The 24283-nt window shown below is 53.6% G+C and overlaps 6 protein-coding genes across 6 annotated transcripts; 3 read left to right on the forward strand and 3 right to left on the reverse strand.

The window, feature by feature from the left end:
- Positions 1–541: 541 nt before the first annotated feature.
- Positions 542–2997, reverse strand: QC761_601600 (uncharacterized protein; the record flags this gene model as incomplete). Its single annotated transcript, XM_062880621.1, has 3 exons — positions 542–2216; positions 2283–2592; positions 2663–2997. The coding sequence occupies 3 exons, from the start codon at positions 2995–2997 to the stop codon at positions 1257–1259; spliced, it is 1605 nt and encodes a 534-aa protein (XP_062729536.1). The 3' UTR covers positions 542–1256.
- On the forward strand, positions 714–6791 carry UBC2 (Ubiquitin-conjugating enzyme E2 2). Its single transcript, XM_062880619.1, has 5 exons — positions 714–5374; positions 5426–5664; positions 5742–5806; positions 5875–6099; positions 6180–6791. Exons 2-5 carry the CDS (start codon positions 5623–5625, stop codon positions 6301–6303), a joined length of 456 nt encoding a protein of 151 aa, XP_062729537.1. The 5' UTR covers positions 714–5374; positions 5426–5622; the 3' UTR covers positions 6304–6791.
- On the reverse strand, positions 3366–5702 carry QC761_601590 (uncharacterized protein; the record flags this gene model as incomplete). The annotated part of the gene is made up of 3 exons (XM_062880620.1): positions 4642–5702; positions 3626–4570; positions 3366–3563 (listed from the first exon to the last, which is right to left on the reverse strand). The coding sequence occupies exons 1-3, from the start codon at positions 4783–4785 to the stop codon at positions 3366–3368; spliced, it is 1287 nt and encodes a 428-aa protein (XP_062729538.1). The 5' UTR covers positions 4786–5702.
- Positions 6792–7138: 347 nt separating the features above from the next.
- QC761_601570 (uncharacterized protein) lies at positions 7139–10680 on the forward strand (the record flags this gene model as incomplete). The annotated part of the gene is made up of 3 exons (XM_062880618.1): positions 7139–7758; positions 7851–10273; positions 10431–10680. Exons 1-3 carry the CDS (start codon positions 7639–7641, stop codon positions 10678–10680), a joined length of 2793 nt encoding a protein of 930 aa, XP_062729539.1. The 5' UTR covers positions 7139–7638.
- Positions 10681–11618: 938 nt separating this feature from the next.
- On the reverse strand, positions 11619–16320 carry QC761_601560 (uncharacterized protein; the record flags this gene model as incomplete). Its single annotated transcript, XM_062880617.1, has 2 exons — positions 14882–16320; positions 11619–14821 (listed from the first exon to the last, which is right to left on the reverse strand). Exons 1-2 carry the CDS (start codon positions 15285–15287, stop codon positions 11619–11621), a joined length of 3609 nt encoding a protein of 1202 aa, XP_062729540.1. The 5' UTR covers positions 15288–16320.
- Positions 16321–21367: 5047 nt separating this feature from the next.
- QC761_601550 (uncharacterized protein) lies at positions 21368–24148 on the forward strand. The gene is made up of 3 exons (XM_062880616.1): positions 21368–22396; positions 22458–23024; positions 23081–24148. Exons 1-3 carry the CDS (start codon positions 22185–22187, stop codon positions 23319–23321), a joined length of 1020 nt encoding a protein of 339 aa, XP_062729541.1. The 5' UTR covers positions 21368–22184; the 3' UTR covers positions 23322–24148.
- Positions 24149–24283: the final 135 nt, after the last annotated feature.

The following is a 24283-nucleotide window of genomic DNA, read 5'->3' on the forward strand; positions in this document are numbered from 1 at the left end:
TCTCTGAGGGAAACATGCAATTCTGATACGGCCCGGTTTCTGGCGCCAGCAACATCAAGACTCGAGGGAAAGTATTTTGGACTATCAATGGATTAAATCCGGCCTTTTAGAAGTACACCGAAACATGAGGGACTACGTGATAAACAGCAGCCGTCAAACCACATCATCTTTTAAACCAAATATTCACAATACCCCCCATTGAACACCTGCCTACCTACCTACATGCAACTCCATTCGAGAACCCTCCAGCACCTAAAATCAGGGTCAACCCAAAGGAGGGTACCACCCGGCTCCGACTCTCATCTCCCACGAGCCACTCCATCTCGGCAGTAATGCAAAATGACACCTCTTCTCATCCCGCTCGCACCATGAAGGACCAAACCAGCCACCCACCCACCATCTGTCTATGGTACCTACACACACACACACACACACACACACACAAAATTTCCAAAAATAAACCACACATGTTCGCGGTTGCAGATCTACGACACTCTGCAGTATCTTGCTTTACACATCTCACACGCAAATGTATACAACGTTGCTAGTCCACCCTTCCCCTTCCATCACTCATTGATGACAGAGCTGTTTGATGATGATTACTTAACCCTTCTGTTTCCACCTTGGACGCGCGGCTCTTTCTTGTACGCACCAACTCACAACCTAATGTTGGATTCTATCCCCATGTTCCACGGCAGTTAGAGGGTGGTGAACCTCTATCTACCACACCTTTGAACAGGCTTCCCAACATGCGGGATACTCGTTGGACAGGAAAGGTCCTGATGAACAGACATCAAAAGCACCCGTATCCGATCCACATGCCTCCGGGGACAAGCCTTAAAATCCCTGATTAGACACCCGACATTCGAACGCTCGTATGCTGTCTAGCAACCCCTATCCCCCCTATCCACAACATTGCTCCAAGATCCGATTGGCATCATGAGCCTCGTGCTGTCCAGCAGCTTGGCCATCTAAATAGACATAAAGCAGTGCAGGTGTCACAACCTCAAGCCACAACCTCGTAAAAGCCCCCGTGGTCAAATGCTGTGTTATCATTACTCCCGTGCTGTGTCATACAAAATCACCAGAGATAGTTCTCCTTCGTCTTTCATTCACCTCATCGACCACACAAGCTCCTCGCCATCGCCTAACCTTCCACAATGCCCGTCACCCCCACCACCATCCTTAACCCTCATGAACTCTAACCAACCATACTCAACCAAAATCCCATTCCCATACCAAGAAAGCTGAGTATCTCAGCTCGAATCCCTCACCCAACCAGGACACTCCCCAAACTCCCCCACCACCTCCCCCTCCCCCCTATCCGCAGCCTCCAACCCCTCCTCCCAGCTCTCCCTAAACCTTTGCCCAAGCGCTTCATACACCCCAGGCCACCCAGCCCTGACCGCATTCCCCCCGTACCTCTTCGCCCCCTCCACCGCAAACTTCCCCTGCTGCCTCGCAATAAACCCCTGCAGCAACCCCCCGTAAACCAAGCCCGCAACAACACTCTCGACACTGTCCACATCCGGCTTCTTATTCCCAAAAATTAACCCCTCGGACGGCATCAAGTACTTCGGCCCCCCCAGCGGAGGGACAAGTTCCCCAAATCCGGCCTGAGTATACCCCTCGAGCAATCTCTGCACATACGTCGCCGTAGTCACCACATCCTCAAAAGCCAACGAAGCAGCCTTATTACCCTCCCCCCCCTTTCCCCCCACCGCATCATCCATCATCCCCGACCTCAACAGAAACGTCTTCCTCGTCAGCGACCTCCAAAGCAAGGGCTTGAGACGATACAGAAAAACCAGATACAACCCCCTCTCCCACAACCACTCCCTCTTCCCCTCCAACGCCGCACGAAACGCCACAAAATTCCCCGACCTCACAGCCCTGCATATCGGGAGGAAAACCTCCCCAAACCCAGCTGCGTCCGGCCGGGAGAGGAGGTTCACCGACGGGAACCGGCCGCAGAGCATGTTGGAGGGGATCCACCAAGTGAGAATCTGGCGCCGGTGTTTGAGAAATGAGGTGTGGCACTGCCTGTAGGCCTCCTCGAGGCACATGTGCGCGCGAAAGTAGTGCGCGTTGTCAAAGTTGAAGCGGCCGAGGTAGTAGAGGAAGGTTACCCTCTGCGAGGCCGGGTACAAGGCCAGGGCTGGACCAGAGGTGGAGAGGTTGGTGAACATTTGGACGGCGAGGTGAGATTTTTCGCACTGAATATAAGAAAGGTCAGAAGCTACGGTGGAAAAAAAATTATTAGGGGGGAAGGGGGAGCTTACGGCAAAGAGGAGTTTAAGAGTTAGATTCGCAAAGAGATAAACCGCCACCTTTTTCCCCTTTGGCGGTGCCCATCTCGTGCTGGAGCGGTCACCCAGACAAGACGTGAAAAACTTTTGGATAATATCCGCCGCCATCTCAACAACCGACTTGCTCTCCCCGTCACCCGTCTCATCCCCTTCTATCAACGCTAGAACCTCCGGCTGTCTAGTCAGGCTCATAACCAGCTTCGACAGGGATTCCGACAAGGCCATGCTCGTCGGAAGGAGCATAACACCATAGGTCGGATTAGCAAGCGCGTTGGCGCATGATCTGTTGTCATTTTCCATCAGTTTCCTCTTCTTGAAACCAAAAAAAAAAAAAAAAAAAAAGGGTTACCTACATCAACAGCTCACTGAGCCTAGTGTAAACATTGACAACATCGTCAAAGTTCACATCGCGCCAGTACTCGAGGTAGTCCTTAATGAAAGAATTAAACCCCGGCCACGGCGACCCCTTCCCCTCTGGCACGTTATCTTCCTCTGGAAGACAGTTGTCGACGAATTTCTCGAGGGCGTCACTCCCGTTGTCTGGATAGTTCGATCTGATCTCGTGCGCCAGGTTGTAGTATATATCCGGGACATCGTTCTCGACCTGCAGCCAGTCTTTGAGGCTGGCGCCGTCTGCCTCGAGGGCAAAGCCGCGTATCTTGGTCAGGAATTGGATTGCGAGACTCATGATGGGCGATGAGGACGTGAGTTAGTAAGTGAGTGAAAGTGCTTTTGGGTGGCACTCAAGGCGCGACTTGGCGGTTCATTGCTGCGTAGGCACATCAATGTTGAAAAGTGGAAAATATTACAAGGTCGCGTGATGGGTGTTTGTGGTTTGGGACAACAATAGCAATGAATATGGCTGAGTAGATTCTAAGCCAGGGCGGTGGGAATTAAACAAGTGAATGAGATCCACTCAGTTGAAAGACAATGCAGGCCACGGCTGTCTGTGGTCAACCCTAACCCTGCTATATACACTTTTCCACGCCAACCATTCCCATGTGATTCATCATATGCCGTTGGATCAATCCTTTCATGATAGCATTATCATTATACTCATACAGACTCGATTCTCTGCACAACCATCGCTGTCGCGGCACCTCCGCCGTTGCAGATAGCCGCAACACCGTACTCACCAGGCTTCAGCTGGTGAAGCAAGGTGGTGAGAATGCGCGAGCCCGAGCTGCCCAGCGCATGGCCCAGCGAAATCGCTCCACCAACAGGGTTCACCCTCGCACCCTCCAACCCCAGAATCTACCTAGCCGTTAGTGGAACGCACGAACTCATGGGGATGGTTTAACAACGGGCTTCCTTACCTTCTCGTTAGCCTTGATCACGGCGGCGAACGCCTCGTTGAACTCCCACACAGCCACCTGGTCCTTGGTGATGCCAGCCCTTTCCAGAGCAATGGGAACAGCCTTGGCCGGAGCGACAGGGAAATCAATGGGGTCCAGGGCAGCATCGGCGGAGCTGACAATGCGCGCGAGAACTCTTGAGCCGGAGCCGTACTGCTGCGCAATCTCCTTGCTGCCGAGCACAAGGGCACTGGCACCATCGTTGAGAGTCGACGAGTTCGCGGCAGTCACGGTGCCAGTTCCGTCACGGACGAAGGCGGGCTTGAGCGTGGGAACCTTGTCGAGCTTGATATCGAGATACCCCTCATCCTCGCCAACGATGACGTCGCCCTTCTTGCCCTTGACAGTAACCGGCGCAATCTCATCAGCAAAGGCACCAGCCTTCCAGGCGGCCTGTGATCTCTCGTAGGACTGGATGGCATATTTATCTTGCTCCTCGCGGGTGAGCTTGTACTTCTTCACCGTGTTCTCGGCGCAGTTGCCCATGTGGAACTGGTCATAGACGTCGGTAAGACCATCCTTGATGAGACCGTCCTCCATCTTGACGTGACCAAACGGAGGCAGGTTGCTCGCGCGGGGCACGTAGTATGGTACTCTCGACATGTTCTCGAAGCCGCCGGCAACCTGAGCCTCGGCCAGACCCAGCTGGATGTTTTGCGCCGCAAATGCCACAGCCTTCAGACCAGAAGCGCAGACCTTGTTGATGGTGATAGCCTCGACGGAGGGAGGGAGTCCGGCAAAGATGGCAGCCTGGCGCGCCGGGGCCTGCCCAACCGAGGCCTGGAGGACATTGCCCATGTAGACATCGGTGATCTTGTCGACGGGCACCTTTGACTTCTCGATGGCAGACTTGATGGCGACGGCGCCGAGCTGTGGCCCGCTAACATTCAGGAAAGCGCCGTTGAACTGCACAAGCTCGTATTAGAACGTCATACGAGCATCACCTGAAGCTTCGTAGCACACTCATTAAGACATACCTTTCCTGTTGGTGTGCGGGAAGCGCTCAAGATGTATGCGTCTCGAATCTCCTTGCGAAGGCAAGCTTGTGAAGAAAACAGCCGAGCCGAGCCGCTTTTAAGTTGCGGCGACAGACGTAGCGCCCTTGACATCATTACCGTCATGATGGATGTGGCAGAGAGTTCGCTCAACGGAAAGCTAAATGCAATGACTGACAAGACAGGAAGGCTAGACCACGACCAGAGGCAACGAGGGGAAAATCACTTGTGGACAAGACATGATCGGAAACGGTCGCCCTTCCCGAGGGCCAGCTTCTTTAAAGAGCACCGCCAGCACTGGCACACATGCGGCACTCCTCGGCTTGTGACGGACTGACGGGATGTGCACGGGGAGTTTTGCGGAGGTGGGGACTATGATGGAGGAGCCGGGGAAACAGCCCCGCCATGGAGTTGGGGGTGCCAGGATGCCTTAAAGCTTTGGAGAGTTCGTTGAGATGTAACCGTTTGTTGCAGCGGCTGTCCTTTTGATACTTTCAAGAATCTAGGTAGACCGAAGAAGGCCAGGGCCAAACATAGGAAGCATAATCTACCAGATGAAGCAGAGAGAAAACACCGATCTACAGCGGCCTTTTCAGTGGCGCCGAAGACGCGCAGTTGGTGGCTCTGGGTCTTTGATCGCACGTGCCAATGCCTTTTGTTAAGCAACGGTTCAATTATGATTGGCCAGAGTCACCTAAATGCACATAGCTAATCGATAAGAAATGCCCCCACTCGGCAATGGCACCCATCCACTGACACCCAGAACAGAGCTTCTTCACTCTCCGCCGCCGGTTCCGCCCCCCATCGCCGTTGACATACCATAATCAACCCACTGCTGGACGCCCTCCCCACTGATTTCTCACGCGCCGAGACAGCCACAAGCTATCATCAACTTTCCTTACCCATCGCTGGAGGCCCCTCCTACCTACACATCGAGTGTCATCCTGCGTCTTTCTGGAAAACATGTCGACGGCAGCCCGCAGACGTCTCATGCGAGACTTCAAGGTATGGCGACTCTACCAACACCTTCAGCATAAACAAGACGTGTTTCGCGATGCTAACCTTCGGCTTTCGATTTTCAGCGCATGCAAACCGACCCTCCCGCTGGCGTTTCTGCTTCTCCGGTTCCAGACAATGTGATGACTTGGTGAGTAAAGCTCTTCACCGCCAACCCAAGTCCATCAGCGAACTGGAGTACCAACCAACCATCATCAGGAATGCCGTCATTATTGGACCCGCTGATACTCCATTCGAAGACGGAACCTTTAGACTCGTGATGCATTTCGAAGAACAGTATCCCAACAAGCCGCCCTCGGTCAAGTTCATCAGCCAGATGTTCCATCCCAACGTCTACGCCACCGGCGAACTCTGCTTGGATATCCTCCAGAATCGATGGAGTCCCACGTACGATGTTGCGGCTGTTCTTACGAGTATTCAAAGGTTCGTGGAAGGTTACACGTGGACATGGACACAGCAGGGAGCTTGACTGGATGGTAATGGCTGACACGGCTTGGGTACAGTTTGCTCAACGACCCGAACACGGGATCCCCAGCGAACGTCGAAGCTTCCAATTTGTACAAGGACAACCGTAAGGAGTACACGAAAAGAGTCAGGGAGACGGTGGAGAAGAGCTGGGAAGACTAAAGTCATAGGTTGGTTAATGGAAATGGATTGGACGAGCTGAACAGCAGCTGCCCCTACTGATGCTTGATATATTGGGGGCTGTTTTCGGCGGTGTCATGGGATTAGGACTACAAACCGGAGTTTGCGGTGTTTTTGGCCACCTTCGAGTGGGGATTTGTGTGTTTTCAACAGCATTCTGGCAGGCAAAGGCATATTCGTTTTGTCAGGCGTTTGGTTCGTGCAACAAATAACTTGGTCTATTGCTCGCAAGGGCGTGTGGTGGTCAAAGTGAGAGGGAGCTTGATTTTGTTAGGGACTACAACAGGTTGGGAGGCATAGGCAAGGGCGGGGTTTGTACGGAGTTGGGCCCCGCACGCATATAATCTGATATCAGTCTAAGCATCAAAGCCTACAAGCGGTGATTTTAAGTGCCTTGGAACCATTTGCTTCTCATCGTTCTGGTAGAGGTACTCCAGATGCCCACTCTTACTAGCTTCCCGAGACAATGCCATGGTAAGCTCGGCCCACCATACAATTACAAGGGCTTTCCGTCTGTACTTGCGAGGCACGGGAGCCGGCTTGCAGATGTCGGCAGAAGTGGCTCGCATTGAGCTGGTACTGACGGTTAATAGTGGCAGGCTGTCGTGAGGCTGTCATCTGCAATGCTGCCCGCTGCAATCGGCCGGCAAGAGACCCACGTCTAGTGTTGGGCAGAGTGGCAGGGGCCATTTTCAAGGCATGCATCGCCCGTTGAAACACGCCCCAAGACCGTGAACCATTAGCGCGTCATTCAGCCTCGAGTTTGTCATCCATCCATCTGTCCAGTGGTGACTCGCCTCGGCCTTCTCTCCCCCTCCTCTGCCCCTGACCGCCTTGACATACCCCACCGGTCCCTGACGTTCTTCTAGAACTTTGAACTACCTAACAGCAGAACTCAGATAACCCTCGTTTCAGGATCACTGCCCACTCTCGCCTTCACCAGACGATACGACGACGACGTCCGGTATTGCTTTTCTAGCGGACCGCATCCTGTCATCTCTGATTTGCCGATCTGGGACCCGACCACCACTAGCAACCCACACCACACACGTTCACTTCGCAGTCCCAGGCACCAGACGACGACCTGACTTTCCACAAACAACAACAACAACAACTACAACAACCAAAACTACCGTCGACAACTCTTGAAGAAACGTAGCCACACAGACGCTCGCTTCTGCCGATATCGCCGCCCTCGTCGCCTTTTTTTTACTTTTTTTTTTTTTTTTTTTTTTTTTTTTTTTTTTTCAACACCCGCATCTGCTTTTCCTTCCATGAACTTGCGCTTCCCGGGAGCGCGGGAAGCGGACTGCCATCATGTCGAACGCAAATAGCATCAAGGTTGTGGCTCGGTTTCGCCCGCAAAATCGGGTAGAAATCGAGTCGGGCGGTCAGCCCATTGTCACCTTTCAAGGCCCAGACACCTGCACTGTCGATGTGAGTACACCACAACGCATTGTTGCTGCTTCGAGGCCGCGCACCGCCACCCGGCATATCTGCATCTGTGCTAATATGCAACGCTTCTCCAGTCCAAGGAAGCGCAGGGCTCCTTCACGTTTGACCGTGTCTTTGATATGTCATGCAAGCAATCAGACATTTTCGACTTTTCCATCAAGCCCACCGTCGACGATATCCTCAACGGTTACAATGGTACCGTCTTCGCCTATGGTCAGACCGGTGCTGGTAAATCGTACACCATGATGGGTACCAACATCGACGACGAAAGTGGAAAGGGTGTGATTCCAAGGATCATCGAGCAGATTTTCTCCCAGATCATGTCGAGCCCGGCCAATATCGAGTATACAGTGCGCGTCAGCTACATGGAGATCTACATGGAGCGCATCCGCGATCTGTTGCAGCCACAAAACGACAACCTGCCAGTCCACGAGGAGAAGAGCAGGGGTGTCTACGTCAAGGGGCTGCTGGAGATTTACGTATCGAGTGTGCAGGAAGTCTTTGAAGTGATGAGGAGAGGCGGCAACGCCAGAGCTGTCGCGGCGACCAACATGAACCAGGAGTCTTCTCGATCGCATTCCATCTTCGTCGTCACCATCACCCAAAAGAATGTCGAAACCGGCTCGGCCAAGAGTGGTCAGCTCTTCTTGGTCGATTTGGCCGGTAGTGAAAAGGTTGGCAAGACGGGCGCCAGCGGACAAACGCTGGAGGAAGCCAAAAAGATCAACAAGAGTTTGAGTGCCCTCGGCATGGTCATCAACGCCCTGACGGACGGCAAATCATCACACGTTCCCTACAGAGACTCAAAACTCACCCGTATTCTACAAGAATCTCTGGGTGGTAACAGTCGGACGACCCTCATTATCAACTGCTCCCCTTCCAGTTACAACGATGCCGAGACACTCAGCACGCTCCGCTTCGGCATGCGCGCCAAATCCATCAAAAACAAGGCCAAGGTCAACGCCGAGCTCAGCCCTGCCGAACTCAAGCAAATGGTGGCCAAGGCCAAGAACCAAATCACAACCTTTGAGAATTACATTGCCGACCTGCAGAGCGAAGTGCAGTTATGGCGTGCCGGCGACGCCGTGCCAAAGGAGAGGTGGGTCCCACCCCTTTTGGAAGACAGAGTATCAGGCACAAAGGCAGACTCAAGGCCGGCCCGGCCCGCAACGCCTTCCCGATTACTGGAGCGTACCGGCGCTGAAACGCCTTCTGCTGTCGAGAGATCTGGGACACCAAGCCTCCCCCTGGACAAGGATGAACGTGAAGAGTTCTTGCGCCGGGAGAATGAGCTTCAGGACCAGCTTGCCGAAAAGGAGACACATGCTGCCACCATTGAGAGACAACTCCGTGAGACAAAGGAGGAGCTTGCCATCATCAAGGAGCACGATGGAAAGCTCGGAAAGGAAAACGAAAGGTTGATCAGCGAGTCTAACGAGTTCAAGATGCAGCTGGAAAGGTTAGCATTCGAGAACAAGGAGGCTCAGATCACCATGGACGGGCTCAAGGATGCCAACTCGGAGCTTACCGCCGAGCTGGACGAGCTCAAGCAGCAGATGCTTGACATGAAGATGAGCGCCAAGGAGACCAGTGCCGTCCTGGATGAGAAGGAGAAGAAGAAGGCGGAGAAGATGGCCAAGATGCTTGCCGGCTTCGATCTCAGCGGGGATGTGTTTAGCGACAACGAGCGATCCGTCGCCGATGCAATCGCGCAACTAGACGCCCTCTTCGAGATTGCCTCGAGTGGCGACCCTGTCCCCCCTGATGACCTCAAGGCCCTCAGGGAGAAGCTCTTGGAGGTGCAGGGTTTCGTACGACAGGCCGAGCTGTCTAGCTTCAGTGCTGCCTCCACCGAGGCTGAAGTGCAAAAGAGACAGGAGCTGGAGGCCAAGCTGACTGCTCTCCAACAAGAGCACGAGGACATCTTGTCCAGAAACCTGGATGAGGCCGACAAGGAGGAGGTTAAGGCCCTTCTCGCCAAGACGCTGTCCGACAAGTCCAGCACACAAGCCGAGCTCGTCGAGGGTCTCCGGAGCGACCTCAACGTCCGCGTGGCGGAGAACGAGAAGCTCAAGGCTCTCGTTGATGACCTCCAACGCCGGGTCAAGTCCAACGGGGCGGTGCCCATGGCCAACGGCAAGACGGTGCAGCAGCAGCTGGCTGAGTTTGACGTGATGAAGAAGAGTCTCATGCGCGACCTCCAGAACCGGTGCGAGCGCGTGGTGGAGCTCGAAATCTCCTTGGATGAGACTCGCGAGCAGTACAACAATGTGCTCCGGAGCAGCAACAACCGGGCACAGCAGAAGAAGATGGCGTTTCTGGAGCGCAACCTGGAGCAGCTCACGCAGGTGCAGAGGCAGCTGGTGGAGCAGAACTCGGCGCTGAAGAAGGAGGTAGCGATTGCGGAGCGCAAGCTGATTGCGCGCAACGAGAGGATCCAGAGCTTGGAGAGCTTGCTGCAGGAGAGCCAGGAGAAGATGGCGCAGGCGAACCACAAGTGCGTTCCTTCTACCTATGATGATGTTGTTGTTGATGATTATTGTTGTGTTTGCACACTTAAAAAGCGGCGGCCGAGAACGGACACGATCTCGGTCTCGGTGCACAACCCGTTTGCGAGGGCGATGTATATACTAATCACTTTTGTACTGCTACAGATTCGAGGTGCAGCTCGCCGCCGTCAAAGACCGGCTCGAGGCGGCGAAGGCCGGAAGCACAAGGGGGCTGGGCTCGCCGACTGGCCTCGGTGGCTTCAACATTGGCAGCCGAATCGCCAAGCCGCTTCGTGGCGGAGGTGACAACAATACTACGACGACTGTTTCTAGTAATCCTACGATTGCCAGTTTGCAGCAGCAGAATGCTCCGGTTGAGAATAAGAGGTCGAGCTGGTTTTTTAACAAGTCGTAGATTTGACGAGGGGAGAAGGGGGGACGGTTCGAGGGTGAGGTGGAGCCGGAAGTGATGATGATGATGACGATGATGATGGTTACAGGGGGTAAGTAACGGTGTGTGTGTGGAGTTGATGATGAGTAAGGGGAGGGGTGGTAAAGGGGAGGGGTGGTAAAGGGCAGGGGGGTGGTAAATATCTGGACAAACGGTTGGTTTGGATGTTGATGATGACTTATGTGGGGAAATAACTAGTACAAAATTGGGAGGAAGAGAGGAAAGGGAAGGGAAGTGAAAGGTATAAATTTGATGATTGATGTAGACATATAGAAGGGGAAGGGCAGGGGGAGGGGGAGGTGGCCGGGGTGTTGGTAAATATGAAATATGAACTTTGCATGGAATGGACATGGTGGGCATAAAGGCAGGCATTATTTGGCTTTGGCTCTTGGCTTTCACATGTGTGTATGTGTGTGCGTGTGTGTGAATACGGATGAAATGATCTGCGCAGTTTGAGAGTTATACCCTGCCTTTTTTTTCTTTTCTCGTTTCATGTTTATTCCATGTTACATTCAAATCGTATTGAGAGTAATCAGATAGCAATCACACCTATCTGGGCCATCGCCGTGACACCTCCTCCCTTTCCCAAAACATCGTACAGTTGCTCCAAAGAGCAGAAAGAAATACCTCGACACATTGAATACAACTCATCCAAATAACAAAAGTTTATACAGCTTATGAGAAAGACTATGTAAATTACACACCAAGATCTATATAAAAAATAAAAAACCAGACAAAAAGCTAACCCCCCTACAAAAACAACGCTGGGAAAAAAAACCCAGCAGAACTAATCATCAGTCTCCTTAAAGAAACCCCTTAGCAGAAAAAAAAAAAAGGAACACCTCAAACTAACCACCATTCCACACCCTCCTCTTCAAGCCCTCCCCTTCAAGCCCTCCCCTTCAAGCCCTCCCCTTCCCCTTCCCCTTCCCCTTCACCTCCAAAGCAGGAAACTCCTCCTCCTCCTCCCCCTCCCTCTCCCACTCCCCATTCACCACCCCTTCCTCCCTCTCCTCTCCCAACCTCCTCAACCTCTCCTCCTCCTCCACCATACTCAACCTCAATGCCAACGCCAAATCATCATCCATCTCCCCGTCACCACCACCACCGCCCAAGTCAACAACACTGTTGACCCCACTAACCCCGTTATACCCATACATCTTATCCACCATCGCATTCGATCCACTCCCACCACCCCCACTCCCATTCGTAACCCCCTTCCCCTTATCTTTCTTCCCCCTCCCATTAGGTTTCTTAACCACCACCTGAAACTCTTGATACATCTCCAGATCCTCCTCACTCTGATTCTGCCCAGCCGGAGAATAGCAATCAGTCACCTGCCCCGAAGAATCCCCCCCGCTCTCCAAAAGCGACAACCTAATCGCCCTCTGCATCTGCGCCTCGAAATCGTCCTCCGTCGTCTCCTCTGGCAAAGGAGCCAAAACCACAGAGGAAGAACTCGCCCTCGCGGCAGTGGCAACACCACCATTGGAAATGCTCGGTTCAGGGGTGATGGTCTCAGCAGTGCTGCTGCTACTGCTGCCACTGCTGCTCCCATCCAACGACCCCAAATCGGCATTCGATCCACTGGCCGTGTCACTTGCGCTGAAGCGGCGCTGTTCATCCAAAAGAAGCGACTCTTCCGAGATCATCTGGGCATACTGCAGCGCTTCCTCCTCGGTGAGCTCAGCAAGACCGACACCAAACCGCTTGCGGAGACGGTCGAGTTCCTTGGAGCGGTGTTCCTGCTCCCTGCGCATCTCTGCCGCTTCAGCCGCAATGTACGAGTCAACACCGGCACCATCACGGCGACCAGCCAGCCGCCCGTGAACATCATTGTGACGATGGCGACGCTTGCGTCCAGTTACTTGGTTGGTAGAGCTGTAGGTCCAGTATCGCAGAAATGTACCAAACGCAAGGACACCACGCAAGGCCGTCGGGTCAGGGTCCAAAAAAATGGCACCGACCTTGTAGAAGTTGGCGTGTTGGAGAGCAGGGTTCGATTGGAGGATGTGGCGTGGAATGCGTCCCGAGGGTCTGGCGTTGAGCGTTCTTATGGGCTCAAGCGTCGAGGCCAGAGGGTCCCATGCTTGCACGAGCCCGTCACTACCTCCGTGAACTACATACAACGCCGACACACCCAGACTGGAGATCTCAGGCGAGTCGGTTTGAATGACTCTCACCGGCTTCACCACGGGGGACGCGTCTCGCGCATTCCACAGCACAATCGACCCGGTGCTGGTGCCAATGGCCAACAAGCGCGCGCGGCGGCCCGGAATCTCACCCGAAGCTTGCCCAGAAGTAGGCGTGCCAGGAGGGTCAGCGAGCTGCGAGCCAGAATGCAGAGGATCTTCGAAAGGCGCCATGACCGCAAAGGTGGACAGGTCCATGGAGCTCGCCGTAATCTCGGTACTGGCATTGCTCTTGAAAGTGAACTCGGTGAGCTTCCATTCCTCAGAGTCCGGTTTTGCGGCATTCTCCTCGGTTCGAGGAGTGTTCAGACCAGAGCCGACAGCTGTTTTGCCCGGTCCATTCGGAACCACCTGATCACCGAAAATGGACGAATGAAAAGGCTGAGCCAGGGGTGTCGTCGGCCCTGAAGGCGTAGTCACCAGAGGCCAACTCTCTGCCCGGACAAGCCTGAGGACAGATGCCTGTTCGCCTCTGCCATGACCCATGGTGACCACAAAAATGCCTTCCCCAGCTCTGTTTTCACCCCCCCCAGCAAAGTCGACCTCGAGCTTGCGCAGCATGTCCCAGCCGAGGCACGCCTTCCGCCAATGTTCAGGCTTGTACCGAAAGAACTTTTCGATTTCCTTGGACTCAGCAATGATCTGGTCTTTGTTCAATCTCATAGAATTGCAAGGTGATCGGGGTGAGTAAGAACCACGGACGACGTTCCTATCAAACTCATCAGGTCTAGCCGTACGGCGAGTGGCCTCGATGAGTTCCCAGTAGGCAGTCCGACCAGAGTACCAGGCGTGCCTGACCATCTGTTCGAGCTTGCCTTTGACCAGGGGCGGCGTGGGAACATCCCGAAGGTAGAATACCTCACCCAACGCGTTCAAAGCAACGGCCCAAACTCGACCCAGAGCTTTGCGCTTCAAGCTGTAGTTATCATCCACCTTAATGTCGACAACGGGAACACCTGGGCAGAGAACCCAGCGAGCCGTCATGTCGCCCTTGGAAAACCGAGGCCCAGTTGAGTCAATGCCCAGTGTGTAAGCAGTTACAACACCGAGCGTAGAACCAGTCATGATGCCAACCATGGAGTTTGTCACCTGCATGGGGTTGGGCGTCTTGGCAATCCAAACAGCAGAGACGGCCTCCATGAGCTCCGGGATCTTGGGAATCTCGGGTTCCATGTCAATAATGACATCGTCCTGGCCCAGATACTTGCCACGCAAGTCTCCAGCACCCTTGAAGTACACCCGGCCACCAGGAAAGCCTTCTCCACCAACCAATCCATACTGCTGGCTCACATCCAAAACATTTGGAACCGCAGCCAGGCCGTCATCCAGACCCCAAAAGTCAAGGTCGGGGAAAACCTCATCCAACTGCTGAAACGAAAAGGGGTCGTCGAGCCCGACCTTGTCCAGTCGACCCGTAGTCGGATCGCTGGCCGTGGCGATACCGAGGTCGCGAGAGCCATGAATGACCTTGGGTCCTTGCCTGCCACCAGTGAAGTTGGCATGAACGGTTGATATCATCCACGGCAGTTTCGAATTGTACGTCAACACAGCACCGGACTTCTTCTGGCTGGCTTTCGTAGACGTCCCAACACCCCCACTACCCGGCTTTCCACGAACCACGCTCCTGAGCAGACGAGTGCGCAACAAGTACTCGCTGCGCCACGAGGCAGACGTGGTCAGCCGAGTGAAGAATCGAACCTCGGACCTGATGACATCATGGTGAGATTCGCCCTCCTGTTCCTTTTGACCAGACTTCTTCGATTCTGCCAGGGCATCACGCCCAGGGAAGTATCGCAGGAAGGCAGTCCGCCAGGCATAAGGGGTCGTAACAAGCGCATAAAACCGCTTCGACACTAAAGCCACAGCGCCGTGCGAGTCGGGATGGAGGTGGGAGAGGATTTGGGTCAGGAGTTCTACGCGGTGGTCAAAGTCAGCCGCCGGCACCTACGGCTGGGGGCACAGTATCAACCAACCATTGGGAAAGTCAGTCAGCTGGGCACTCTTGAAGGGCACGCCATTGCTGGTGGGCTTCGAGTCGGAAGCCGGGCGAGGACTCTGACGGTTCGAGAGCATCACTGATGATGCATTTTCATATTCCGAGATGCGCTGGCCGGCGACCAGCTCATAGCTTGGAGCAGTATCAACATCGACTTCAACACCAGCGACGTTCAGTCGGTCCAGCTTGTGGTCGAGCTCGCTGACGTCAAGCTCGCTGCCCCGCGCACCCGGAGAGGGGCTCCGAGCACGGCGCGGGGACTGGCTGCCTGGCCGAGGCTGAGAGCTGGGGCGACGTATGCCATGTTGGGAGGCGGTGGACGGAGTAGAGTCGGTGGGTTTGTGAGTCTCGCTGTTTGAAACTTCAGAAAGCCCTGATTGCATAAACCTAGTTTTCCGTGGGAACCAAGAGGGGGTTCGTTCGGCTGTGCAAGTTCAGGTAGCACAGTCGTTGAGAGTAGTGAGAGAGTGAGATGCGGATAGCGTGCGTGGTATCGCGGTGATGCTTGGCTCTAACGGTATTTCCTTGTCGTCGCGGCAATTGCTTCCAGAGTGACGTGTTTCTGGAGAGAGAGAGAGAGAGAGAGATTTTTTTCGGGCCGCCAACTTCGGCTGTTGCGCTGTGGGTGAGTTCGGGAGAGTCGCAACGTCCAATTGGCAGGTGGCCCGACCGGGAATCCGCCGGATGCCCACGGGGGCGTTCTTCTTGGCAACGTTTAATATCGGAAGCTATCCGAGCACCTAGGTAAAAAGCCATCCTTCAATGCTCAACTCCAAAACATTCGATATTGAGAATATGGAAATTCGATTCTTCAACAACCGGTGATGCCGAACAAGCAGTCCCTCCATAATCCAACGTCTCACTTGACAGCACAGACCTTCAACCTCCTGTTATGAAAGCTGCCTGCCGCCATGACTAGAAGCCTGTCTTCCTGCTTCCCCTATCAACATTACACTAATATCCGTACTATCAAACAAGGACCAACACGTCAGTCACCACCCCTTGAAGCTCATCCCCCGTGCTTTATCCACACCATAGTATCAGCCAAAATGGATCCCCTTCTCGGATCATATCCCGAAAGCTCATTACGGAGCTTCAACACGGCGGCATCAACAGATTTTCCCCCATCGCTAGCACCGTTTGAATAGAAACCCCCGCCCGACTCCGACGTCCCTTCCATTTCTGCTATGTCAGCGGCTCAGAGGAACAACGTTGACCCTCTGCTTTCTCGCCCACTTCTCTAAACCACCGGTCTAAACTATAGGGGTCATGTAGGTATCTCGCCTCTCATGATCGCATCCAAGCATAAGAGCGATCATTCCAGCTCCCAACTTCGTATATGTAGATTACGAGGCATGCTCGATAGACATCGGAGCGATCACTTGCTTGCTTTTCCGCAGGCCATCTTGATTTTATTCATACCGTTCTCAAGAGTGTGGACATGCACGCGGAACAATCTCCAATTTCTCAACGGCCACCCAACACAACCCTCCAAGTCTCACCTCTTCTCCACTGAGACATATGGCCCACCGCAACTGTGAAAAAGAGATATATCACATATCCGAACTCCGAGTATGGGATGTTGTGTTTTGCAGCCAGAAATCAGAGACAAATATCCGACACCACGCAGAAAAGACCGGCCTGATAGGATTTTCTTTGCTTGGAAGAAACACGCATTGTACAAATCATGCAGGATACGTGCCATCCCGTTCATGCACACATGTTATGCTATGCTATGGCTTCCCTACCTCAAACCTGGACCAACAACAAGCACAACAAGCTCTGTGATGAGCTGGCAGTACAATATCCCGCACGAAACGTATCCCTTCCATGGTTCAGTAGACAGTGGATAGCCAGCCAGCTAGGCATGCGGTCTTCTGCGGGCCGCCCCTTGAAAATTCCCACACTTGTTGCTCGCTCCGAGCGGACAGGCTCAAGTCTTCCGCTGTTCCCCGGCCAGCCAGCCGGTGGGAGATTCCCATAGATGGTGTTATCACCGACAACCGTCTCCATAGAACTAGTTAGCCTGTCGGGTTTTACAGAAATGTGACAACCTAACCCCCGTCTTGAACCCCCCCCAACCCAAGCCAAAACCACTATCACACAAAGCCCCCCACCACTATTGAACTGCCAAACTTCCCTAGATAGAAAGCTTGGTTTAGTTGACCGTCCAATCTACCAAATCAGGCCATTTTGCCATGTTCCTTTCCTTGCTTCTCTACAGGAGGAGCCTTGTCACCGACCAGTCAAACCTAGCACAAAGGAGTAATTAACCCCCTGTGGTGCTGGCACGCCCATTCCCTGAGGTCTGTAATGTCAATCAACCGCGGTAATGAACACTCACTCTCTCACTGACTCAAGAACACCCCCCCAGGGGGGCAAAACCTGACGACGGCTGCTGCTGCTGCTACGTGGGAATAAAACGGGGGAATAAAAAGTAACAGGTATGTAAAACGGGACCTTGTCCACTCCTCCTTCCGACCATCCGACCATCCGACCATCACAAAACAAGAGAGCACATACCACCTGCTCATTTCACACCCAACCCCCTCCTCTCTCAAAGGAAAAAAAAAAAAAAAAAAAAAAAAAACGGGATAGAAAAAGAAAAAAGCGGGAGGATTTTGATACCCGGCGGGTTTTCCCGTCTCTTCGCCCCTCCCTCCCCCCCCCCGCCAGATTACCTAGCCCCCCAAAACTTCTGCTGTATGGGGAACATATTCTTTCTTTTGGTCAGGTTTGTTGTTGATCTCTCCTGTCGACATCGGTGAAGTGCAGCCACCCTCCCTCCTCCAAGAAGCAGGTTATGACGATGACATGTGTGTATAACCCTCATCCGACAACCGGACACCGATATCCATCTGCACATCGTCCTACCCTAAAAGTACTTGCCTACTTTGCTGCTTGTGCCATCCCCGAGAGAGACACCAACACACAGACGTAACCAAACCCATCATCATTGACAATCCCAACCGACCGGTGGGCTACCTACCGTTATTCCGTACCTTGAGCACAACAAAAAGTTGTGTATCTCTAAAATCTCGCTCTTTCGAAAAAGTCGTCATCACACACACACACACACACACACATCGGTAGGTTTCCGGAAAAGTAAAAGCAGCGACCACAGGCTTGCTCCCAGCTTCAATCCCAGTCATCGTTCTAGAAAAACGTGAGCAAAAAAGCCCCTAGATAAAAAGAAAGCTACAACCCTTTCTGCATCAAGACGCATTAGTCCATCACCAGCAGTCCACTGTGTCCACTGTGTCCACAGTACCAAGCAAAAAGGAAACAGGATCAAAACAACAGGGGCCGGGGAAGCAAGACAGACAGCACTTCTTGCAGCTGCTTTCTCAGAAAGAAAAAGACTGCCATTCCAATTGGTGTGGGTAACATCGACTTGCGCAAATATTGGGCAAGGGTTTGTTAGGTAGATGGTTGAGATGGGTAGTCAAAAAGTCTTGGGAGTCAGTAGTCACATATCTGTAATCCTTGGAAAAACCCCCATGAGAAAACGAAAAAAAAAAATCCATCACCAATTCTCATTAACGGCCCACTTTCTGGTGATCAACCAAACAAAAAAAAAAAAAAAAAGACCACGCAAAAAAGAAAAAAGAAAGAAAGAAAGAAACCTACCCGCAAGTACAACCCTGGCTCCGCTGTTGTTGGATGATGCGCGTCTCGTCTCGAGAGATCACCGTCCTGGCCAGTGCGTCCCGTGGTCCCGTAGTGCTAAATGTTCGGCAGGTGGACCACCACCCCTCCCCTGGGGAATGGTGGGACGAAAGAGTGTCATTGGGCGTTTCGATCATCCCATTCCCCTTGCTGCTCGAGGGGTCCAGTCCTCTCTTCCCCGTGAGCCCATCTGGAAAGTGATGCCAGTTGCTGCCGTCTTCTTGATGCAAAAAAAAAAAGCTTGATATCTTTCGCCACGGCAAACCATGATTACTGTGTGTTGTTCCCAGATTTGCGGCCGATTCTGCAGCTCTCAGAGTCGTATTTTCATGTGGTAAACCGCTGCGTGAAATGGAAATCAGGTTCAACCAAGTCCAGAGGGTGTCACTTGGCGAGGTTCCGGCGTGTGCTTCCGGCAAGCCGAGTGAGGGGTAATCGCTGTTGTGTGTGCATCGGAGCAACACCAACAAGGCAGGATTAGACCACTGCCGGGGCTTGCTTGCTTCTGGTAGCATTTCGAATGGGGAAAATAAACGGTGAAAGCTGGCTTCGGGGCGGTCCTTGAGCCCGTCCCTTTTGCTGGGTGATGATGGCTGCGGGTTTGGTCGATGATGGTGATGCATGGCGCTCGAAAATGCCGTCGCATCGGGATGGAAAAGTTGCCTGACACCGGCCCTCGAATCCCGCAGAGTGACGTGGTGTGGTGAGAGGAGCTTGTCTCATCAGCTTGAACCTCGCAGCGAGCGAAGCGGTGAAAAACCCGGGCCACCACACAGGCCGAAAGACCACTGGGACCCGACAGCCTGGGACGAGCACCTCCACCACCGCCAACTGTTGGCCTGCCGCAGCAGGTTAGACCACACAACACTATCTCGGTTGAGAGGCCAGCGGGCGTTTGTCCAAAACCAACTCATCACTCTTTTGTTGCTGCTTCTTTGACGCGGTGTGATAATTGAATGCGACCTTCTCGTGGAAGGAATTCTAAAAAGACCTCGGCCCCACTTCGGTTTTGATTTTCTTCAAGCAACAGCAAGGAAGCCAAGGTTCCAGCCCGTCGGTGCCAGTGGAATCCTCAAAGCGGGGGCGCGTTCCATATTCTAGAGTGAGCGGCCCATCCCGTCCACAAGCTCCGTTTTGGACAACGGCGAATGGACGCCGCCCTCTGCCCACTGCACATCCATCGGCATCAAAAACCACACCATGACGGCATTGCAAAACGAGACCCTTGAAACGAAGGAACTGGGTCCATCCTCTTGACAGGCAATCGGATCTCAACCGGCAGTTTTTGTTTTGTCAGACTGTCAAGGGCCCGAACGAACGACCAGCTGTTGCTGAGGCTGGTGCTGTGCTTGGCAGCATGGAAAAGCAGCTTGTCTGGCGGACTTACCGACAAAAACTGTCGTGCCGGCGAGACGAGACACTGCGGAGCACAATTTGTAAGGCAGCGCAGATCACGCCAGCCGCAGCGGTCCATCAGTCGTCCTCGTGGCTCTTCGGTTGGTTGCAAGGTTGTGGCCATCTGTCGACTGCTGTTTCTGGTAATATAGATTGACGCGGACGGACATGCTGCGATGGCAACGTTTCGCCGGCGACTCGGTTGTGATATCTGCAGTGTGTGTCCCTCTGTCTGTGTCGTGTCAGCACTCAACTTCCATGTCCCCAGCGCTGTGGGGGGCGCTAAATCGCGCAAAACCGATCCCTGGGGGAAACGGAGGGTGCGGCCCGGATTGGTTGGAGGGTTTTTTATCCGGTATTTCGGGACACTCGACGTCGGCGCCAATAAGCATCATCTTGTCTACACACCAGCACATGCAGTCGAGACTTATTGCAGGTCGCTGCTTGGTAGACAGGTACCTGCCAGAGAGCCGGGCCAAGCGTGCCAACCAGCTGTTCGCATGGCTCCCAGAGACATGTCACCCATTAGCCTGCACCAGGCCGTACAACCACCTCAGGGACTTGCTTGATTAGGCTGGTCGAACATGAACTGGCACGCACTTGCAGTGGATGGCGCACCAATGGCTTCATGACCAAGCAGAATCTGTGGACGGTGAGGTCGCCTGGGACCACGCGTCTGGACAAGCGGCCATGCCATGCCACATGGTTGAGCTGTGGTCGAGTTGATACGAAGTAGGTAGTTCCACGTCCTTGAGAGAGAAGATATGGTGGGTGTCCGGCCCAGCAGGTGGCTCTCTCGGTCCCCGATGATACGGCGTTCCTAGTTTCTGGTTTCGGGGTCGGAGGCGCAGATTACCGCTCCCAGTCCGGGGGAGAGGGCCGGCCTCTCACGCCGCAAAACTGGGAAATTTCGTGATCAAATGCCGACGACAGTGGTCATCGGGACGCGTAACGTTCCTCACGGCATCACTCATCATCGGTACTTGTCAATTTGGCTCGGAGGTGATCGGCAGCTTCCAGAAGGCTGGACGACGTCGTGCTTGCACACTTGCCCAGGCACTGGATAGGTGCCGTTGGTGGTGTGTTGTCAAACTTCCAGTGGAAACGGAGGGACCTACAAGAAACGGTTGCTGTCCTGGATCAAAGCCAGGGTCTGATGTCTCGGTTCTGAGTGGCTGTTGGGGGTTGGGAGGGCTCCACACCTGAAAATTCTGGGAGTCGGGCAATTATCCCGTTTGGACGAAGACATGGGGGTCTGCCCCGCACCAACCCCGGTCTCTTGGTCTTCCAAGGGAGAGGCAAGCGAGGTGACTGGCCGGCCGCCAAATGCTGCACGCTGCCCCAAGCACCTGGGAAATATGAGTGAGCATTTGCGTGCCGCTCTGTAAGTCCCGTTCCAGTTCCTCCCAGCAAAGGGAGCGGTTCCCCTCTCGAGCCACTCCATCCTCGAGCCATTGCATCGGGACAAGCCAGTGGCAAAGCAATAGACTGCTCGGTGCACTAAATGCCAACTGGTTTGTTCGCATCCATCAGGTGTCTGGGGTTCTCTCACGCTATTGATAAGCGGGTGTCCTCTGCTCTGGTGCTTCCAAGCCCCATGTTCCCACATTTGGCGTGGACTTTGCCTGTCCTGTCGACAGTACGGCGCTAGCTGCACGCTCCCTCGTTTCCATCTGCTGGTTCTGCTGGAGCTAGTCTAGCCTGTTGCACCACTGTGCCCGAGCTGGTGGCTCCGAACCACAGTCCACCGTCCCAGCTTTCTCCTCTTCTTAGCCCACTCCCTCCCCAGCCAACCTGCCCGGCTCCACGGTCTCCTGCTCTGCTCTCTTCTCTCCCCTTTCCTTCCGACAGAGCACCGGAGCATTGGCACGCAGCACTCGACTTGCTGCCATTGCTGTGTCGAAAACAACGACCCCGAGGACGACAGGAGTTGTCCCATCAATCCATCACTAGCGCTGCATCCACGCCGCAGCTGTTTTGTCAGAAACAACCACGGGAGACGAACGACCAGGGTTGTTGAGAGGGATTCCCATTCAAGTGGTTGTTTAACTAACCAACTGGACCACCACCACCACCCTCACTCAGCCTCGCAAATCTTTTCGACCGAACTGAGGTTCGCGACCTTCAGACTAGACGAATTGACAGCCAGCTGTCATCCGAATTGATCGACATATCAACTTAAACCAACGACACAGTACCACCACACCACCACCAACATGAGTTCAGCAGTACAAGGGGGACCGTCGAACCCAAAGGAGAAGGACAAGAAGGGGCTTGGAAAGGTTCTGTCTAGGATGAAGACTGTTCTCAAGAAGGCCGACCCGTCACGCCGTCTTTCGACCTTGGGCGGCTCCAAGGCTGCTGGACCTTCCGCTGCCACTCCTGCTGCACCCGCCGATGAGCCTGCCGAGGAGTTGATTCCCATCAGGTAGGCGTTCACATCAATTCCAGTGGCAGTAACAGCAGCGTTACTAACATTGAAAACGCAGCCCTCCTGCCCAGTCTCTGGCGGCCAAGAAGCCCGATGATCCCAATGCCATCAGAGTTCCTAGGTCTCAGCTCTTTGCTGAGAGGGCGAAGAAGCTCGGCGAGCTGTATGGTTTAGAGCTGAAGCCCAGCGAATGGCACTCGACTGAAGGACACGCCCTGCGTGTCGAGAAGCCGATCAAGATGCGCGTGCACAGGAGATGCCATCTGTGCAACACCTCTTTCGGACTTGGAAAGGAATGCCCCAAGTGCAAGCACCCTCGCTGCAAGACTTGCCCACGCGTTCCTCCCAAGAGGACCGAGGCCGAGAGGGAGGAAAGCCGCAAGAAGCGCGCGGCTCTCATCAAGGAACGCGAGGCGAACGCCCCCATCATCCCCGACTGGGACACGACAGCTAAGAAGGTCGTTCTCAAGAGACCTGCGAAGACGGGAGGACAGGATCGCATCTACCAGAAGCAGAGGCAGCGCATCAGGAGAACCTGCTGTCAATGCCAGAAACTGATCCCTGGCGGTACCAAGACGTGCGAGTGTTGCCAACACACTCGCTGTACCGATTGCCCTCGTGACCCGTACGTTGTGGCTCACCTTTTTCTTTTCCTGCTTTCCGATGCTAACAAGTCGACAGAGCCAAAAAGGACAAATATCCGTTTGGTTACCCAGGTGACGCCCCTGGTACCAAGGTCGGTCATTACACGTGCCTGGACTGCAAGCACAATTTTTCTGAAGAGCCTTCGGACGACAAAGTTTGTCCCAAGTGTTCATGCAGAACAACGGAGCGCTTGACACCGCGGAAGGTCCAACCAGAACCAGATCCAGAGGTGGTTAAAAGCCTGGCGGCCAGACTGGAGAACATTGGGATCTCTTGACTCCAACCATCAGATTTACAAAAGGGGCCTTGACGAGCGGCGAGTCGGAGTAGGCACGTTTTCTTTGGATCACCTTCTCGGTGCATTTTTTTTTCTTTTGATCATTTCACATTCAGTACGAGCCCCATTTGTCACGAACATTCTTAGCAGCATTTACGGAGATTCCACCATCGATTGTCACTTTTCGTCTTTCCTCAGCCATCACAACACACCCCCGGACACACTCACTATACGGCATGTCAGAGACGTACCCGAACGACACTCGATGCATGCATTTAATCAACCCCCCAGGGCACGACAACGACTATCACTTTCTTACGCCGACGACACTGCATTTTAGACGGCAAAAAAATCTGCATCCCGACTCTCTCGAATAAACTTGTTCCTGCAGAAAGGAGGGTGTGGCAAGGAAGGAGAACACAACCAGGACTAAGGGATCGCTGTGCATCTGGAAATGCGCCGAAGTCGGAAAGCGGAGGATTTGGAGGAATTGGAGGTTTCAATATAGAGAGCAGCCGGTATTATGGGGGGAGCTTGATGCATGATCACAGCGTGGGTCATCCAACTCGGTTACATTGCGGACCACGGTACCGATTACGTTTGCAGCCTGTCAGCACCAAAGGTTGTTGAGGGAGGGGTAGGGAAAGGAGGGGGTGATTTCAGTCAAGACACTCAATCGCACACAACATGAACGCACACCTCGCACCCACAAATTTCACGAAATGCTCCCTAGGAACACCCTACACAGACACACACACACACACACACACACACACATACACACACATATTTTGAGCGAAATTTATATACATACGTTTTATACGGGCAGGCATTATGCCCCGTTTGACACACGCTTTGTTTTCCCTCGTCCTTGTTCTTTGTGTGAATGATCTATCTCCGATGCTTTTTGATTTGATTTTTTCCCCAATCGCCGAAAGGTGGGTTTCCTGTACCATTGTGGC

The sequence above is a fragment of the Podospora bellae-mahoneyi genome, chromosome 6 (genome assembly GCF_035222275.1).
Source record: "Podospora bellae-mahoneyi strain CBS 112042 chromosome 6, whole genome shotgun sequence".
NCBI lineage: Eukaryota > Fungi > Ascomycota > Sordariomycetes > Sordariales > Podosporaceae > Podospora > Podospora bellae-mahoneyi.

What these genes read in the sequence shown, in the direction of transcription:
- QC761_601550 (XM_062880616.1), top strand. Translation starts at nt 22,185, where the DNA reads ATGAGTTCAGCAGTACAAGGGGGACCGTCGAACCCAAAGGAGAAGGAC. An exon ending in GAGGAGTTGATTCCCATCAG is followed by an intron (nt 22,397 to 22,457) that starts GTAGGCGTTCAC and finishes TTGAAAACGCAG; the next exon opens with CCCTCCTGCCCAGTCTCTGG. An exon ending in ACCGATTGCCCTCGTGACCC is followed by an intron (nt 23,025 to 23,080) that starts GTACGTTGTGGC and finishes ACAAGTCGACAG; the next exon opens with AGCCAAAAAGGACAAATATC.
- UBC2 (XM_062880619.1), top strand. Translation starts at nt 5,623, where the DNA reads ATGTCGACGGCAGCCCGCAGACGTCTCATGCGAGACTTCAAG. An exon ending in GTCTCATGCGAGACTTCAAG is followed by an intron (nt 5,665 to 5,741) that starts GTATGGCGACTC and finishes TTCGATTTTCAG; the next exon opens with CGCATGCAAACCGACCCTCC. An exon ending in CCAGACAATGTGATGACTTG is followed by an intron (nt 5,807 to 5,874) that starts GTGAGTAAAGCT and finishes AACCATCATCAG; the next exon opens with GAATGCCGTCATTATTGGAC.